An 18,685-nucleotide genomic window follows, 5' to 3' on the forward strand; every position below is an offset into this window, starting at 1 on the left:
AGCTTCTCTGGCACTCTCGTTGATGAGTGGATGGTTAACTGACCTTGGTAAAGTGAAGGACGATTTGTGGGTGTGATGGGAAAGGCGAAGAGAGAGAAAAAACTTTTGGGGAGAGATAGAACGGGGACGATGGCAGAGACAGCAAACTTGAAAGATTGGCGTAAATGGAAAAAACCCGGGACCTCGCTGACTCGCGTCTCTCACTTGATACGTAGATGTTTGCTCTATTTAGGGTTTCTTGTTCTTAATAATTACTCTTTTTCACTCTGTATATACACGGTCACGTAGCCAGCAAAATTGCACCATCAACATGGCCCTCGAAAGAAACCTGAAGAAAGGAGAACCTTTTTTTTAACTAAACGAAGAAACGCAGCCAGCCAGCTGGTTATCTACAGTAGCAGGAGTTTATTAAGATCTGGGATTGCTACAGTAACCTACTATCGTTGTTAGGAATCATGTAGGAGCACTGTGGCCAAGAGACCAATCTATTTCGGGCATCAATTCCTACAAGATATACTATAATTTATGTGGCTTCAATGTGCCTACTAGTCATCGTATACTGCCCTCGTCTCTTGGCGTTGAGAAAAATAGAAACCGGCCCTCTTGCCAAGGTCAATACGAATGCCCGATTCCACAGGCACATGCAGGCCAAGCATCGTATCCATTGATCACTCGCATACAGCAACCAACCTGGGGTACACTGAGCCTCTTTAATGTTACATTTGACCATACAGAGCAGTTTGTATATCCTCATCTTTCAGTCTTTCCACTCGGAGGGTATCAATCGGGGTACTTGGCAACCTCGTATGGCTGGGCCTCTGGCATTGGCAGCAGGGAAAACACGAGGTGTATACGGCTTCCTCACGAGAGCTGAGATAGGCTAGCAAAAGTAGACACAGTCAAGATAAAACTATTTAAACGGCCTGGAAGCCTGCTGAAGATGAGATCACAACAGCAAAGATCTCAAGTCTCAAGCAAGACCAGCATCATCAATCTCATACAAAAAACCCCTTCGATTAATTGATCAGCTATCTTTTCCAAAGATGAAGTTCACCATTCTCTTCCATGCCCTCATCGTGGCCATCTTGGGCCATCTTGCTTTTGCATCTGCAATCGAGAGATCCTCGGGTCTAACAGCCCGTGGCGACACCAACGGGACAGTATCTACTCCCTACGGCGACGTCGTTAGCTCTTTCCTACCCGATGGAAAAAACAAGATCGAGTTCTTTACCGACGGCGTCCTCGAAGTGACCGCCCTCGAGCGCGCGGATGGTGGTAAGTCCTGCACCTAGTGGCACATACCAACCAAAGCAAGGGATAAAGACTCACGCGATCAAAAAGGTGTCACCTTCTATGATGTTGACGGTAAAGAGATCAATATAGATGATCTGAATGAAGATGATGATTCTCTTGAGAAGAGAGTGTCAAAGTGGAAATTGGCTATCAAGTTTGCGAAGCTGATTGCGAAGTATGGAAAGAAGGCGTGGACGTATATTTACTGCGTTGGAACGGCACCGTTCTGGAGATGCGGCGATGAGGTGTGTAAAGTTAAAGCGCTACCTCATAGATCCAGTGTATTTTTTTGACTGACATGCCTACAGTTCCTTGACTGTGCCTCTGCTGGTCGTGCCCCGTGGAATTGTTACGAGGGTGGTCTTTGCATCGGCATGAAGGTCTACAAACACTGCAAGTAGATCAACTTGCCCAGGTAGTGATGAGGCTGGCATGTAATTTTTTTTTTCCAGTCAGAACGTCAAGAAGTCCTCCTTGAATGATCAAGCGATAGTTTGTCCACAGAGGATTGAACCGCTGATTTAGTTGCAGGAGGATGGAGGAGTTCCCTGGACAGAATATTAAGGTTGGTTAGGTTTGATGGAGGATGTTTGGCGATTGGATATATAGTTACGGGTAGCCAATGCCATCGTATGTTTTGCGCAGAAGATCGAAAAAACCCCCAAACAGAGCCAATGAAAGATAATTACAAGTAGAAAGTAGAAAAGAGTGCTTCATAAATAAAATGACCTATATCGTACATCCATCTCAATGAATTTTTCGCTTTTGCATCGGGTATTTTTGCCAGCCAGAAACACATCCAAACCCTGGACGAACGCCAATTATGATACATGTTTTATACAAAGTGGGGTGTAATGCACAATCCATCTAAATCAGAGCCTGTCCGCGGAACATGCCCTCACGAACCTCGCGAACAACGTCCTTGCGGTCCTTCTTGCCGACCAGGACAACACCACGACCACGCTTGCCCATGCGGCCCAAGCGACCAAGGCGGTGGATGAAGTCAATGGTGGTATGCGGAACGTGATATAGAATGACAGTCTTGACTGCCAGGGTATCAATACCTCGAGACGCGATATCGGTAGTAACGAGAACCTTGGTGTTGGGCAGGTGGCGATCGACCGCGGGCTTCTTCTCAGGCTCCAAGAAAGGAATGGACTTCTCCGCGCGAGCCTGCTTGCGCATAAGCACGATCTCGTCGGCGGTCGGAGGCTGGTCAACCTCGGTGAACTCGGCAAGAATCTCCTCCTGTTTCCGGGAGCTAGAGTCGCGAGACAGCGAGACGGCGTCGATATTCTTGGACTGTAGGAACTGGGCAACCTCTTCCGCCTCTTCGCGCTCGTTGACGAACACAATGATCTTCTTTACCCTGGGACCCATGTATTGTGTCAGGGGTCCATAGTTCTCTTCACTGGCGTCGCCTGCCTTGCCAATGGACCAGATCACATCTGCGCAGGCAAGGCTGCGGTTTCCACGGTAAGGCTCCTTATCAATATCCACCACACCAAGTTGTACACGTCGAGGAACGGCATGCAGGTTCGGGGTGGTCAGGCGCTTGATATCGGGGTAGCGCTTGCGGAGCTGGTTATCGAGACTACGGGGAATCGTGGCGGAGCAGAAAATGAGCTTCTTGAGAGAAGGCGCCACTTTGTCGATGACCTCGGTAGTGGTAGGGAGGAAGGAACGGTCCATCAAAGAATCAGCCTCGTCGAGAACAAGGTGACTGACACGGCTGAGGAGATAAGGATTGGTTTTGGCGATGGAGGCCAAAAGATGGGGCGTTGAGACCAGGATATCGATGCCGTCGGGGTGGTACAGAGTGTTCTTGATCCGACGCGGGGTGAGATTGGACGAAATAACTCCCGAGCGATACTTGACTGCGTGGGCAAGGGCCTTGACCTTGGCTCCCACCTGGGCCACGAGCTCTGAAGTTGGAACCAGGATGATGGCCCTCGGGCGCCCGGCATCCGACATTGGGGGTTCCTCCGGCTCAAGTTCAAAGGTCCGACTCTTCAGTCTTTCCTCGCGCTCCTTAGCTTTTTGTTCCTCCAAAATCTGTTGCTCTTCCTTGTCGCGTGCCTCGGCACGTTTCACAGCATCGACAACCGGAAGGAGATACGCCAACGTCTTTCCAGAGCCGGTTTCCGCCGCAAGAAGAAACTGATCATACTGGGGAGCATCCTCGTCCACCTTCACCGGCTTATTTTTGGCCTTGTTGTCGCCGAGAAGCTGAGGGATTGCGAGCCGCTGGATAGGAGTTGGGGTGACCTCTGCAAGTCCGGGCAGAGCTTGGGTGAAAACCGAGTGTCGGACCGCGGGGAGGAGAGGGAAGTGATCGAAGCTGGTAAGATTGGAGATCTTTGACTTGATAGCCGCACGACGACCGTATGAAACCGGCGACAGGGTGGTCTGCATCTTGAGTGCTTTGAACAGAGGCGCCTCGGCCTTTTCCGACTTGGATTCCTCGCCAGAGCGCTTAAGAGCGGCTTGGGACCGGGGGCGTGGCGTATCTCGAAGGCGTGCCTCAGTCTGATTCATTTGAGCAAAAGGGCCACGGCGATCCCTTCCAGAGCGCGGCTTGTTTAACGTGGGTTTGGCCACATTAGGGGACAGAGCCATGCGGGAGGACTTCTTGCGCAACCGCGCCGTAGCCATCGCGCGCGTAGCCTGCCATGTTGGAAGAACAGTTGGGAGAGCAGTAGCTGTCACTCTCGTTTGGCAGAGAAAGCATATCGATGATCGTATGGGAATAGGCATTCTGCCGGAGTCGACTCGCGAGCAGTAGTGTAAAAAAGGATGCTTCTTAATTCGGAGCCGGCAAACCAAAAAACCAGATTCTCAGAGAGGGTTGACACTATTCCTGATTGGGACTAGGGCCGATCCCTCTGACCTGACGTCTCAGGCATGAATGTCATGTGATCCTTATCGGGACTGAGTCAGCCACAGGTCCCCCCACCGTTGCTATGGAGACTCCCGCGACTGTCAACACCACAACTTGCTTTGGGGTAACAAATCCACTTTCCGACCCATGGAAATAGATATCGAGATCGGATCCCCTCTTGTCATCCTTCCAACATCCCTTCGTTATTCTTCCCTCGTTTTCTGTAAACCTTTGGTCTGTCTTTCATATCGCGGTAGCTGAAGTTGTGGCATCAATTTGGTGACACGCTCACATTCCTGCAAACGATCGACAAGAGGCTACGCTTCTTTCAGGAACACGGACCAGGGCTCGGTGTTTTCCCACTCGAATCCTGGTATCCATTGAGACACAGAAAGGTATGTTTGTCTGTTGTCGGCACATCTCTATCGCCTTTCCACTTCCTTTGAATGGAACCCCTCCTGACTCGACTGTCTGTTGGTAATGCCATGATCGCTAACACGTCGCAGACATCTTTATTTTTGATATTGTCCCAACTCGGTATCCATTACACCGCGCCGTCGAAGACCCATACACGTCATCGCAATGGCTAGTGGACTCGGTCAACGGCCACTCTCTGAAGTGAGCCCTATGGCACAGCGACGCAACTCGCCCAAGTGGAATCAGACCACGAAGGTACATCACGCCCACAAACGAGCGCATTGTCTCGTAAAGCACGCTGATCTTTTCCCATAGATGCCGCACGGCGAGTCACCTGCCTTCGATGTGTCTCCTCTGAATAAAACTGCCTCCCCACGTCTCTTCTGGAAAGGTCGCGAATCACCCTCTCCCTTCGCCAAGGGCGCCGAAAACCTCGCCCCATATGATCCAGAAGGTGTCCACCTACCAGCCAAGCGTCCATCCCTTGAGGACCTTAAGCGCGCTTCACGTGTCAAGAATTATAGCATGTTCCAGAGCGGCCAAGAGTACGACCCGGCGCAAGTATCGCTTCCTCACAGACCCCTCGCCAACGATCGATCCGCGCACCGAGACAGTCAAATGAATCTCGCAAAGTCTCAGCTTCCTGACGAGTGTAACATGGAACCCACCCCAAGACCCGTCTCTCCCAGCAAAGACCAACCGTCCCCGGGCAAATCGTCTTTATCCAAGGGCAGTCGATATGGAAAGGGGTTTGACCCTCAGAATGATATCTGGTCAGAGTATGACAGCGCTGGCCACAGGCACGCCAAGAGTGTGACATTTGATGTTGCGCCCCCACAAGTCAACGAATATGAAATGCGCACCCCTGACCTTGCGTCTGTTGCCTCTGGCTCGCGTGAGAACAGTTATGATTCTGAAGAGGAGGGAGATATCAGCTTCGACCATGATACATCATTCGAGCGTGATGACAGCTTCGATGCATCCCTTGAAGATATTGAAAAGACGCCCGTTGTTCTACCCGATGACTGGCGATTCATGACTCCCGACAGTGAGAATGGTGATGAAGGAGAGTCCTTCGCTGAGTCAGTTGAGGATCACGTCGCCGATGAGCGCCCTGTATCGCGTGAAGGTGGAGCCTCGAGTCACACACGTGTTGAGTCCCTCGACTCTAACGGAGAGCGACGTCCGCTGCCTCCGTTGCCTTCTTTGTCACGCTTGTCTCTCTCCGGGCCATCTTCGCCCGGAAAGCTTGCTGCCGCTTTTGAGCTGGGCAGTGCTGGTCACCGCTCTCTTCCTGCTGCGCCTGCCGCCGCCTCATTCAATAAGGCCGATATCAACGGTGCCATGTCCCTGGAGGACCGGCTCCGACTCATGATGTTGCAGGAGGAGAAGTCGGATGATGAGGCCAATGACGAAGACGCTGTCGACGAAGAGCCTAGCAAGGCCTCCAATCATGTTGGTGACACCGACATGGACAATGAGATTGAAGAGAATGAGCTACCCAAGGATGACCTGTTTTCTCCCCCTCGTATCTCTCGTGACTCGATCCTCAGAGACATCCGGAAGGGTGAGACCTACGATGATGACGACGTCTTCGGGGATGACTCTCAACTTGCCTCGAGTCCCAATCCATACGAACATTACGACCCCGATGTCCCTATTCCATCTTTGGAAGACGAAGATGACGATGACTCTTCCAGCGTGATCATCAAGGAAGAGGCCCGCGATGATTCACTTTACGCGATCACAGACTATTACCAGCATCTGTCTGATAATAGCCTGTCATCCAGGGACCAGCGAGCGACATACGATGATGACAGCAACTACTCACTGCGCTCCGCCGCTGAAGCTGCTGCCAACAATGCCGCCAGCAAAGGATCCGGCGAGACCACCCCCACGGCCGAAGGGCCCATGGACGCTTCGTCACATGAGCTGATCAAGGAAGAAGAGGTTCCTGAGTCTGTGGACAGCCACCCGCTTGACATGGCCTCGATCCGTCAATCTCTCGGTCGTCCTGTGACCCCCGAGATTAAGGAGGAACCAATCTCTGAGCCGTCCACCCCCGACTCTGTTATTCGCCATCCCGTTGAGGATGAAGAAGAGCATGATCAGGGCGAATACGAAGAGGATAATGTCAGCTCCTCGGACGAATCTATTCCTGAACCTGTCGCGACTATTCGCGCCCCTGGGGCTGGCCTTAAGACTCGGCCTTCGCTAACCCCGGCGGATATGGAGTCGATGGCTGCTACTCGTCGCAAGATCAGTGGTCAATACCCGCCTCCCATGCCAGCACTGACCAAGCAGATCTCAAATGAATCTGAGAAATCCGATCACGAGGACAAACCAACCGACCTCCCACCGCAGCTATCCCTGCCCACCAACCTCACCCAACGACAAGCCAGCCTGATGAAACTCGATATTCCATTCAGCATCCAGGAGGAAAGCCTTGGCTCCGGCCTGAGCAAGGAGTTTGATCGTGTCATTGAGTCCCAAAAGGTGGCGTTCGAACTCGCTCTTTCCCAACTTTCCTCTTGCCCTCCGCCGGCTCCCCAGGGTCAACCCAAGCCGGCCCCCAAACCCCCAGGACAAGCCATCTCGGAAAATGCCACAAAAGCAGTCACTAACAATTTTAATCACGCACAGAGAGGGTACCTCATGAGACAAAATACCAAGGTTGTCATTGCTAGCAACCGAAATGAAGAGGAGCCTACCGTCGCCGCCGACCAGACCACCGAGGATCCTCACGGCACTCGTTCAGCAGGTTCCTCCCCCCGCAAAGCGAGCCAGCAGACCTGGACGACGGTTCCCTGGAATGGTCAGGCTCGTCGCCCTAGTGTGAAGATGACAGGCGCCGTTCCGAAAAAGAAGCCCGTTCCCGGTTCAGTTCCTCCACTTCCGGGCCACCAGAGCAACGTTCAGGAGCCTCCTGCGACCATCGATGAGAACGAGCCTCTGACTGCCGACGCATATGAGGAGGGAGAAGAACGCGGTCGCCTGTTTGTCAAGGTTGTGGGCATGAAGTATCTTGATCTGCCTATGCCCCGTGGTAAGATGATTGCCCCCTTCCTAATATGGTTAACATACGCATGCTAATTGTTTCACAGGCGAACGATCATACTTTGCGCTCACCCTAGACAACGGCCTTCATTGTGTCACTACATCGTGGCTGGAACTGGGCAAGTCTGCTCCTATCGGACAGGAGTTCGAACTCATTGTGCAGAATGACCTCGAGTTCCAACTCACCCTGCAAATGAAGGTCGATGAGAACAAGTTCTACCCTCAGGACATTCCTGGCTCACCCCGCCAGAAGACGTCGGCCCTCAGTCGTGTCTTTGCTTCGCCTCGTCGCCGCAAGGAACTCGACATGAAGCAGCAAATGCAGTCACAGCAGCAGAAAGCCAACAATGTCAATGCTCCGGTCTATGAAAGACTGCGAAACCTCGTTGCCCGCGACGGTAGCTTCGGACGAGCCTATGTCGCCTTGAGTGACCACGAAAAGATGGCCTTTGGTCGCCCTTATACTGTAGACGTTGCTTGCTTCAACGAGTGGGCAGTCGATGAGCAACCCAGCAGTGTGAAGAGCAAGAAGAGCGCCACCAGCGTGACCGCCCAGCGTCGGCCACCGTACAAGATCGGCAAGCTGGAGTTGCAATTGCTGTTCGTTCCTAAACCGAAGGGCAGCAAGGATGAGGACATGCCGAAGAGCATGAATGCCTGTATTCGCGAAATGCGCGATGCCGAGAGTCTTGCCGCTCGTTCCTGGGAAGGCTTCCTTTCACAGCAGGGTGGAGACTGTCCCGTAAGTTACTGGTCCATCCACTGATATGATTCTTATTTTATACTAACAATGTCATAGTACTGGCGCCGTCGTTTCTTCAAGCTCCAGGGCTCGAAGCTGACTGCATACCACGAGACTACTCGCCAGCCTCGTGCTACCATCAACCTGGCCAAGGCCTCCAAACTGATCGATGACCGTCCCTCTCTGACGCAAAAGGAGACCAGCACTAAGGGTGGTGGTCGCCGCAAGTCTGCCTTCGCCGAGGAGGAGGAGGGCTACATGTTCGTCGAGGAAGGATTCCGTATCCGGTTCGGCAATGGTGAAGTGATCGACTTCTATGCGGATTCAGCCGCAGAGAAGGATGGCTGGTTGAGAGTCATGTCAGAGGCCGTCGGCAAGGGATCCTCAACTGGTAGTGGTGCGATCAAGCCTTGGGCCGATCTCGTTCTCAAGCGTGAGAGCAGCATGAAAGCTCGACGTAAGACTGCGGACCGCCTTCCTCCAAGCGGTATTCCCGTCGCTCCGGCCTCACCTGTCGGAAAGCGCCCCAGTGGAGTTGGAGCACCGCCGTCTTCTGCAGGCAATGGGGCGCAGGCGTCCCAGTCCCCCCGGCCCCGACACAAGCACACCTTCTCTCAACCCGAGCTGCCGAGTGCCGAAGCTCGTCGCCAGAAGACCCGCTCCCTCTTGTTCTAAGAGACAATCCGAATGACCGCTATGAACCAAAGCTTCTCTTCTCTTCTCCTGGACATGATGTCAAGTTGTCACAATAACTTTTTTGATTCCCCTTTGTGGATGTCCGTCCATACTACTATTCTTCTGTCACGGAGAGCCAATTTCCTTTTCCGTCATCCGGTCTTTCCTGCGCGGTGCTGGCGTGTACGATGCAATCCTATTTCTTGTGTTTTTCCTTGTTCTGTGTTCTTGTCTTGACCAATGCTTTGTGCGTGCAGCGATGCTATGACCCCCGGACTACAGGACACCTCCAGACGATTTCCTTTCGAGATCCTGTTGTACTTTTAATGAGACATACGCCTCCTGGTTTTCTTCATTTCTTGAGTTGATAGTTACTGCTTACAAATTTGATTGTTTTTGTATCGATACTAGGCCATAACTTTGTTATAGCGGTAGGCAGGAGGATTCATGAAGTCGCTACTTGAGTATTTTTGAAGCGCGAAGTGCATGCCTCCATTGCCGGGTCATTGGTTGACACACCTTCCCTTCACGCCGTACAACTAGCCTGCTATACCAAATCGAAGCAAGGTTACTTGGAAACAATTCGAGCCCCCGATAGGAGGATTATCATGAACAGTTACCAAGACTATCACATTGACAAGCTGCAGCACGACGCATTGTCATTTACTGATTACGAATCTCACATAGAATGTTGCACAAGACGCCATAATCGCTGGGCAATTAATAATTCACGCTTGCGATAGAATCTACTATATCACATGTTGTACGTGTCATCTGCCTTTGTCGAAGCGTGTGACTGGCAATTTATCAGCATTTCTTCATGTCAGACCAATATTGCGTGCTGTTCTGACAAATGGAAGCATTCACCCCGCACGACAAGCCAAGTATAAAGCTACAAGAAATGAATTCTCATCAAGATCTTGAGTAAACACAGAATTCAAACTATTAAATCAAGAACCATCAATTAATTCGCGACTATGGCAGCAGCAGCCGTTCAAACTTCCACCGGGCTAGGTTCCAGTCTGGCCCAGAAGCCCTATGCCCCGGTTTCCGACAAACCACATCATGTCCAGACAACTCTGAACTTCCTCAAGGAAAATGAAGATGGATCCCCGCCTAGCCCAAGCTACGTCGGCAAGCCCGAATCTTACGAGAAACCAACGGTCCAAGTTGCAACTACCATCCACGATATCAGCGGCCACGAGCTAGACTATACCCTGGACAGCCACGGGTTCCAACTATACTACCACAAGAGCAAGGAAATTGACTTTATCGATGACGACAAGATCAAGAGGGAGTATTACCCTGAGACAGAGCAGTTGCTGAAGGATGCGTACGTGTTCCGCTGTTAGGTGGATCTTCACTCCGAACGGTCTGATTCGATTATAAGGCTAACAAAGAGATCCAAATAGTACCGGCGCATCCAAGATCTTCATCTTCGACCACACTATCCGCCGTGCAGCCAAAGACAGATCCTTCACTAACACTCTCCGCGGCCCCGTGCAGCGCGTACATATCGATCAATCCTATTCTGCATCCAAGAACCGAGTCTCCCACCATCTTCCCGACGAGGCACCCGAACTCTTGAAGGGGAGATACCAAATCATCAACGTTTGGCGTCCTATCAAGACAATCCTGAAAGATCCGCTGGCCGTCGCAGACGCACACACCGTGCCGGACAGCGATCTGATTCCCATAGGACTGATCTATCCTGACCGTGCGGGCGAGACTTATGGCGTAAAGCCGGATCCGAATATCAAGTGGTACTATCGGTATGGGCAGACGCCCGATTTGGTGACATTGATTAAATGCTTTGATTCGAAGACGGATGGACGGGCTCGCCGGGTGCCTCATACGGCGTTTGTGAATCCGGAGACGGAGAATGAGCCTGGTAGGGAGAGTATTGAGGTTCGGGCATTGGTTTTCCATCCTGATGATCGGGACTAGGGATGCTGCGTTTTAATTAATGGGTTTGAGTTATACTGATTTATGAGTTTTAATCAAATTGAATAAGATTGATATTTCATCATATCATGAGCTATTCGTATTTTCGGGTTCGAAACGGAATAGCAGCGACTATCAGATATCGTCCAAGAGACGTTTCAATCGTCTATTTTCCAGAGATTTCCTTTACAGCCTTAACAATATCCTCAGGGCCAAGACCTTGGGCATTGATTTGCTCAAAGAGACCGCCACAGCCCTCCTTGATGGCTCCCATGGTCTTGTACTTGGGTGTGAGCTTGCGCTCCAAAAGCTGAGAGCCGAGGCGAGAGCCAAGACCAGTCTTCTGAGCGATGGATTCAATGACGAGGACGAAGGGAGTAGAGCCGTAGTTACGGATGGCATCTTCGTCGACGACGTTCAGGGTAGGCTTGTTGATCAAACCAACATCAATACCCTCCCGGCGCAGACTTTCAACGGCATCAAGCGATCGGTAGACCATATCACCGTAGGTAACGATGTAGCCGGCGGTACCCTTGCGGATGACTTCTTCCTTACCAGGTACGAACTTGTAGCCCTCACCATAGAGCTTCTGGTCGGTACCCTCCTTTAGGATGTAAGGCACCTTGGCACGGGTGGAGAAGATGAAGCGCATGCCCTGGTCCCAGAAGACTTTGCTCACAACAGCCTTCATCTGCTCACCGTCAGCAGGGAAATACAGCGATGTAGTCTCAGCATCCATGAGGCCATTATCAGCGAAGAAATGGTTAAGGCCAAAGTGACAGGTGTTGTCGGCCATCTCGTCGACACCGCTGTGCGAGAAGTGGGAGAGAACGGTGCAGTTGTTCAGGCGGGCCATAGTGATCTCGGAGATACACATCTCCAGGAAGGCAGAGAAAGTAGAAAAGACACCCTGACGCTCGCCATTGCTGCCAAAGCCAAAGCCGGCAGCTGCGGAGAAGTTACCACGCTCCATGACACCACAGGGAACGAAGACTTCGGGGTGCTGAGCCCCAATAGCCTTCAAGCCGGTGGAACCAGCAAGATCCGAGTCAATCACCATGACACGGCGGGCAGCCTCTTCCTTGCTGAGGCCATCAAGAATCGAGTTGACAGCTTCGCCGAAGATAACGCGGTTGGCACCTTTCTCCTTGGTGGAGCCCTCATACTGGTGGGGGTTAGACCGGCCCTTGATGTCATCGTAGAATGCAAGCTTCTCCTTGCTGTATCCACGCTTAGTGAGGTACTTGCGGGCAATATCAACGGTGATAACATCGTGGGCATGAGTCTCGCCTTCAATACCCTCAATGCCGGACGCCATTGTTCGGTTGATGACGACTGCCGCAGGACCCTTGTGGTTGATAACTTCGGCTACGGCTGGGTACAAGGAATCCAGATTCTCACCCTCTGCGCGAACAACGTACAATCCATGGCCCTCGAGGGTCTTGGCAACATCATAGCCCTTTAGGTACTGCGAAGGGTGGCCAGCGATCGTGACATCGTTGTTATCAATGAAAAGCTTCACGTTGAGGTTGCGGGCGACTGCAATACGTGCAGCCTCAGCATCATTTCCTTCCTGCTGCGATCCGTCGGAGCCCAGCATCAAAACGTTCTTATTATTGTTGGCCATTGCGATACCATTGACCATTCCCCACATGTGACCGAGGCGACCGGAGCTGAATTTGACGCCGGGAGTCAGGCCAAGCTCGGGGTGACCGGGAAGCTTCGAGTTGGCGTCACGGTAGTTCAATAGGTGTTCGGGGTCAATCTTGCCGTCCATTGCAGCCAAGAGATACTGCGTAGCGACACGGTGGCCTGCCTCATCGAAGAGCGCGTCGACAAAGCCATTGGGGTTCGCATTGATCATAGCAAGTAGGATGCAGACTTCTGGGGCAGTGTCGAATGGGCCACCGGTGTGACCGGACACTCCTCGGGCAGCACCGGTCGCTGTGAAAGCAATGATGGCATCACGGAAGATGTTGATGTTGTTTTGGAGATCGTTCTTCTGTTCAGCATTCAGGGTGTTGTTCTTGGGGTCAAGCTTTAGTTGCTTGAACTGCTTGAGATCGACGGGGAATCTGTTGCCGCTCATAATGGTGGTGGTAGACAAATTCCAATGGGTTGAGGAGGACCTTCCAGAAGAAGAGTTGGGTATTTCAAGAGAAATGGGATTGATTGTTATTGCAGGTGAAACCAGCAAAACCGGATGGAAATTCGTTGGCCACCGAAGGAGGGGTGTTGACGTCATGGCCAGGAGGGGCTCGTCCTTTTGCTTCAAGAAGTTGGCAGTCTTCTTACATAATTGTGGAAAATAGTTAGTCTAACTAGAGGCGGGATTATATTTTAATCCATCAATTATATCATAGTGAAGACTATCATACCATTGAAGCAACCGGATACGGTCGAGGTGTAAATAGTAATAACCACCATTTAACGCGAGAGCAAACTCAATTGAATGTAGGAGGGTATCTTTTCCCTTCTGGTTCCTTCATCGCCAATGCTAATTAACAATGATCTCAGAAGTAGGATCTCGTTCCATAGAGGGATTCCATACATCCTTTTATATCCGTAGACGACGCCTCTCCGCTTGGCGCTACAAAGTGGGTCGGTCAATGAGGCTCATAGTGGGACGCGATCGTCCCTACAGAAGAATTGTATAGAACTATGAGTTTTACACCTGATAATAGATAGTGGAAAGAAGTAAAAGACTAGAAAATGAAGAACGAATTTCATTGAAGGAGCACATTTGATCTCGATCAAATAAATGGAAGGACCAAATAACTAGCATATTCACCACCCGTGTAGATCGTATGCTTCCCGCGATTCTGATCTATGGGCTCCTTCAACCTCATCATCTCCACCTCAGGCAGTGACATATCATGTCCAGAAACGCGAAGAACCAATCCTTCGCCAGCTTCAAATACCATTCCAACCGGCCATATAGGGATCAGTAGCGGGACGACCGTTCCAACCGGGATAGACTCACGCCGATCATGATCATACACTGGGAACCCATCATCGTCCAGTCGAGGACGGAGACTGACATGATGAGATGCCCGGAGCATTCCTTGTTGGCCGAGATGCTTGGCGACGTTGACATCGGGAACTTCCGGCTGTGGCTTTGGCATTGGTGACCAGTTTAGGGACTCTAGGAGCTTGCCCGACGCAGAGATCTTGCGAATTTGGACTACCACATCCATGTCATCGGCTGAGTCACAGGACATGTATAGCTTCACGAACGGTCTGCCGCAGAGCTCGGTGTACTTGTCAAAATGCAAGGTGAAATCCTAAAAGAATTTGTCATGAGTGAGGTTGAGGTATGTTGCTGAGACCCGTGGAACTTACCGAACAATCTGTCAGTGAATGACTTTCATGCGCGATAGAACTGGAAGCGACAGGCTGCGTGGAAATCAATGTCTTGTTGCCCGCATCCAAATAGCATCGAATGTTCTGTTGAGATGCAGGAGGCCACTGTTTCTCGTGCCGCTCCTCCACTGACTTGGCGAAGCTACCATCATACCCTAGTAGGGTAAGTCTGACTCTAGGAGTTTCAGTCTCCCACCCATTCTGAATTCCTTTGGCGTAGAAATCATAGAATCGTTGCAAATCATCCATGGCCTCTGGTCGATACAAATCGTGCCATTCCTGTGAGGCATGAACCCGAAGCCATTTGCGAGATGTTTGAGCAGTTTCGAAAGTATGGAATGAACCTTCGCAGTGGAGGCCCGTGGAGTAAGAAGCAGTCAGGTACATCGGAATGTCGCGGATGTTTTCCGGTTTGATCTTTTTGGCATCCCAGTATTCATCGAAGAGTGGGCGTTGCTTCAGCATGGCACCGACATTCTCGATATTTCCGAATCCTTATTGCTCTTAGCTGTTTGCCCTCTCGTTATCGTGCAATCAAACTACATACCTGAAAAGCCATGCGTGATGAGCTCGCCAAATGCCGTATTGGGAACTCCTCCTCGACAAGTGTTGTGTGTGTATGGATCCGTCATACACTCCCAGGGGGCAATAGCTTTGAGGTTTGGGTGGGTAAATCGAGACGCAAAGTTGACCTGTGAGATTGCAAGCCAAGAGTTTCCCCTACATAAGATTATTAGTTCTGCCTATCAGATAGATTTGTCATCGCGGAAGGACCAACATCATGACCACAGCCCCGTTACACCAGGGCTGTTCGGCAATCCATGTAATAGAGTCGTAGATGTCCGTAGCTTCCTATTTAAACTGCCTTAGCCTAGTGTTAATAGTCGAATAAGTCTTCATGATTACCTGTTCACCCCAGAAAGCAATATCTCCCTCCGAGTGGGCGCAGCCTCGAGCGTCGATATCAACGACCGCGTAACCTCTAGCACACCAATCCGCTGGATTAGGACCCTAGAATATTAAGAATATTTCATCTTCAGTAAGAAAGGCCCTGAGGTTGAGATAGAGAGTGGTACAGGAGATATACCTCAAAGGTTTCATATCCACTCAGCTGCTGGTATGGGATGCCCATACGCCAAGGGCCCATACGATCGTAGTCTTGAGCACCAGTTCCAACCTTTCCATACGGGCTCCATGGAATAATCGCAGGGACCTTTTCATCGCCACTCGAAGGCCGGAAGACATCACCATAGAGCGTGATACCATCTCTCATGGGAATTGCCATGTCACGCTCCCAGGTCACGTCAACCGGAAAGGCTTGGAAACCGGGTTCTTTGACATGGCCACGGGGTAACTGTTCAACTTTCCCAGGATGGAAACCATTGTAGGTAAACGCTGGGTGTTTGTCGGGCGAGAGGACGGGAGTATAGACTGTATCAGGAAATTGCTGTTTGAGCTTCTCTTGGACAGAAATAGTGGTCATCTTGCTGGAGTAGAAATTCAAGTATTGATCAAATTGATGTACGTCGGATTGAGTTATGTCCGAGTGTCGATTCGGCAGCAGGTCCCGTTATATAGAAAACACATCCCTATCGGTAGAGAGTAACGGCAAAGCAAGGTCGCAAAGCCGCGGCTTCACTGTCCAAACATTCTAGTATGAGGGGAAATGAAAGGTTGTGATGTCGTCGGCGGGACGTATTGTAGTCAGCGGGATTTGAAGTAGGTACCGGTGGGGCCGTTCAGCGGGGTGGTGGGAAGCTTTAAATAGACCATTGAAATGGCCGCAAATAGTGGATGGGAACATGCTCGAAGGAGAATTTGCCGGAGACATTTTCTAATTAGAAGAGAAGCTGCTTGAAGATAAACTTTTCTACCTCTCTGGAATTTGGATTTTGTCTACTTTCATACCGACACCCTTTCTGCAGTACTTTTCTTTCTACTATTGCCACTTCTCTTATAGATCATACCTAAACAATGACTTCTAAATTACTCAATGTCGCGCTCCATGTTGACGAGAACATGGCCTTTGGTGTTTCTCGAGACGAGAATATCCCCACGCCAGGCGACGGAGAGCTTTTGATTGAGACTCGTTTCTCCGGAGCGAACCCGGCAGACATCAAGCATGCAACACACCTTGGCATATATCCTACACGACTCGGTTACGACTTCTTTGGCAAAGTCCTCGAGGCTCCCCCCGGCTCATCCTTCAAGGTTGGAGATAACGTGGCCGGGTATACTCCAACAGGGGTCGGTCGACCAGCCAAGTATGGCACACATCAGAGCTACTTGGTCTGCCCTGAGAATATGGCATATTCGGTTCCTGAGAATCTCCCTCCAGATCATGCGGCATGCTTAACCGTGGTCGCTATGACAGCGGCGGATGCACTATACAACTTGTTCAAATTTCCGCTTCCTGGCGATTCAACCTCAAGTTCATCTGGCAGTACTCCCCGGCCGCTTCTGATCTGGGGTGCATCCACCAGTGTAGGAATATGCGCTGTCCAGTTTGCGAAGGCTAGTGGGGTCTTTCCTATTCTCGTCTCGGCATCGCCGGGGCGACATGCTCTTTTATCCGAACTTGGTGCCACTCATTGCTTCGATTACAAGTCTCCCTCGGTGATCGAGGATATCCAAATAGTGCTACAGAACTACCAGTTTGACGGTGTACCATACGCATTTGATGCGGTGGGAAGCCTCAGTGGTCTTGGTTCAGCGCAGATGGTAGCCTCTTGTTCTTCCAAGGACGCTATCTTGGTCTCCGTGGTAGTCCAAAAGGACCCACGCTTCGTGATGCCTTTAGCCACCACGAACGAAGATGTCACACTCAAGATTGCAAATATCCCCCATCCAATCGTCATTCCGGCTCGAAAAGAGGACCACCAGCGGGCATGGAGTGCCCTTCAATGGGCAGTTGAACACTATGGATCTCGTTTTCGACTGGTTTCTGTCGAAGTATTCCAAGGGCGAGCGAAAGATGCCCTGGAGGAGTTGAAGGTTCTGGCTGATAAAGGTCGAGGGTTTGGGAAGCTGGCCCTCATGCATCCTCTTGTATAATATTAGCTACCATTATTATGTCCAAGTGGCTCAATATATTGCTATTCTTTCCATCAGCACCTTCCGTTCTTCTCAGATAAGACGTGTTAGGTCTGGCTCTGGAATATGTATTCGTGTGGAAACAAGTGACCATAGTGACTTCGATGGTCAAGTTCAGGTCCCGCAAATTACAGTCCCGCCGAATTGTCGATCAATCAGTGAAGGGTTTCGAGTCCATATCCCGATAGATCAGTGGGGCGACGTCGATCCCAGAAATGGTTGGCTCTTGAAGGGAACCTTCGGGTCTTCCAGCTCGCCGCCGCTTCCGCTTAGTCATTGTTGGTCCCCTCTCCACTGTGAAGAGGCTGGGAAAGCGTCGGTGGGATGAAACCAAGAATGATGATAGAAAAAGTGTGGATACACCCCTCAAGGTCGGAATTAGTACCGCCATAAAACTAGTGACTTCCTTTGAAGGTCACTACCATCATTGTCAGCCACCTTTTAAGCTATTTATGGGAGTATGTCACGTGACTATGGATGTTATAAGCCTTTGACCGTGTCTCAATGACTGACATGTGCTATCATTTACCATCAGTGTGACTCAGTAATAGCTCCAGATGTTCCTAAAGCGGAGCAGTTCTTCAAAATGTTGAGAGTGGATTTATGTTGTAAGAAAAAAAAATAGGTATATCCCGTATCCCATACCCCGGTAGGTAGCCGTTCATAAAGATCCATAAGTTCAGGGGCGTACATCCCAGTTCATTCATCATTCAAGCTTGTCACCCTCTTCTCCCTTCCACCAATTCCAGATAGACTCGCACCAAATAAACAGCTCAAGCGTAGCGGTAACAGATGCAATAAGTAACACGAGCCTCTTCATATTCTTGCCGATACCAATAGACTCAAAGCTCATGGCTAGCGGTTTCAAAGCCCCAGCGTCTGGGTCAGTCTGAGGTTTTGCTTTTTCCATGCGGAGAGCATGCATTGAAAAAGCGGAGGAGAAAGAATGTGGGAGTTGATATTGTCGACATCGGGTCGGGATGTAAGCCACGTGGGCGCGTATTGTAGGTTGATATTGTGGTCGCATCCATAGTTGTTGTCTAGACAGTCTGAGGGGTAGGCGCAGGGCCCTGCTTGCTGGATTCATCTTGTGCAAGGGGCTGTGAAGAGGGAGAAAGTGTGTTGTTGATGTTCAGACGAGGTTGCGTGGGGGGGGGGGGGGGGGGCTTACAGCCTCAGATGCGATGACTCTCGCGCTAGTCTGGAATAAGTAGGTGCAT

At 50.8% G+C, this 18,685-nt stretch overlaps 8 protein-coding genes across 8 annotated transcripts; 4 read left to right on the forward strand and 4 right to left on the reverse strand.

Annotated features, from left to right (window-relative positions):
• Positions 1-1,043: 1,043 nt before the first annotated feature.
• N7496_008749 (uncharacterized protein) lies at positions 1,044-1,694 on the forward strand (the record flags this gene model as incomplete). The annotated part of the gene is made up of 3 exons (XM_056701668.1): positions 1,044-1,275; positions 1,312-1,538; positions 1,602-1,694. 3 exons carry the CDS (start codon positions 1,044-1,046, stop codon positions 1,692-1,694), a joined length of 552 nt encoding a protein of 183 aa, XP_056553731.1.
• A 466-nt stretch (positions 1,695-2,160) lies between these two features.
• Positions 2,161-3,948, reverse strand: mrh4 (ATP-dependent RNA helicase MRH4; the record flags this gene model as incomplete). Its single annotated transcript, XM_056701669.1, has 1 exon — positions 2,161-3,948. The coding sequence occupies one exon, from the start codon at positions 3,946-3,948 to the stop codon at positions 2,161-2,163; it is 1,788 nt and encodes a 595-aa protein (XP_056553732.1).
• An 808-nt stretch (positions 3,949-4,756) lies between these two features.
• bud4 (uncharacterized protein) lies at positions 4,757-9,065 on the forward strand (the record flags this gene model as incomplete). The annotated part of the gene is made up of 4 exons (XM_056701670.1): positions 4,757-4,846; positions 4,907-7,637; positions 7,696-8,390; positions 8,448-9,065. 4 exons carry the CDS (start codon positions 4,757-4,759, stop codon positions 9,063-9,065), a joined length of 4,134 nt encoding a protein of 1,377 aa, XP_056553733.1.
• A 977-nt stretch (positions 9,066-10,042) lies between these two features.
• Positions 10,043-11,012, forward strand: N7496_008752 (uncharacterized protein; the record flags this gene model as incomplete). The annotated part of the gene is made up of 2 exons (XM_056701671.1): positions 10,043-10,398; positions 10,478-11,012. 2 exons carry the CDS (start codon positions 10,043-10,045, stop codon positions 11,010-11,012), a joined length of 891 nt encoding a protein of 296 aa, XP_056553734.1.
• A 163-nt stretch (positions 11,013-11,175) lies between these two features.
• On the reverse strand, positions 11,176-13,098 carry N7496_008753 (uncharacterized protein; the record flags this gene model as incomplete). Its single annotated transcript, XM_056701672.1, has 1 exon — positions 11,176-13,098. One exon carries the CDS (start codon positions 13,096-13,098, stop codon positions 11,176-11,178), a length of 1,923 nt encoding a protein of 640 aa, XP_056553735.1.
• Positions 13,099-13,762: 664 nt separating this feature from the next.
• On the reverse strand, positions 13,763-15,855 carry N7496_008754 (uncharacterized protein; the record flags this gene model as incomplete). Its single annotated transcript, XM_056701673.1, has 6 exons — positions 13,763-14,293; positions 14,352-14,866; positions 14,920-15,092; positions 15,151-15,224; positions 15,279-15,383; positions 15,460-15,855. The coding sequence occupies 6 exons, from the start codon at positions 15,853-15,855 to the stop codon at positions 13,763-13,765; spliced, it is 1,794 nt and encodes a 597-aa protein (XP_056553736.1).
• Positions 15,856-16,346: 491 nt separating this feature from the next.
• Positions 16,347-17,426, forward strand: N7496_008755 (zinc-binding alcohol dehydrogenase family protein; the record flags this gene model as incomplete). The annotated part of the gene is made up of 1 exon (XM_056701674.1): positions 16,347-17,426. One exon carries the CDS (start codon positions 16,347-16,349, stop codon positions 17,424-17,426), a length of 1,080 nt encoding a protein of 359 aa, XP_056553737.1.
• A 745-nt stretch (positions 17,427-18,171) lies between these two features.
• N7496_008756 (uncharacterized protein) lies at positions 18,172-18,390 on the reverse strand (the record flags this gene model as incomplete). Its single annotated transcript, XM_056701675.1, has 1 exon — positions 18,172-18,390. The coding sequence occupies one exon, from the start codon at positions 18,388-18,390 to the stop codon at positions 18,172-18,174; it is 219 nt and encodes a 72-aa protein (XP_056553738.1).
• Positions 18,391-18,685: the final 295 nt, after the last annotated feature.

Source organism: Penicillium cataractarum, assembly GCF_028827025.1.
Source record: "Penicillium cataractarum strain IBT 29864 chromosome Unknown utg000007l, whole genome shotgun sequence".
NCBI classification, from domain to species: Eukaryota; Fungi; Ascomycota; class Eurotiomycetes; order Eurotiales; family Aspergillaceae; genus Penicillium; species Penicillium cataractarum.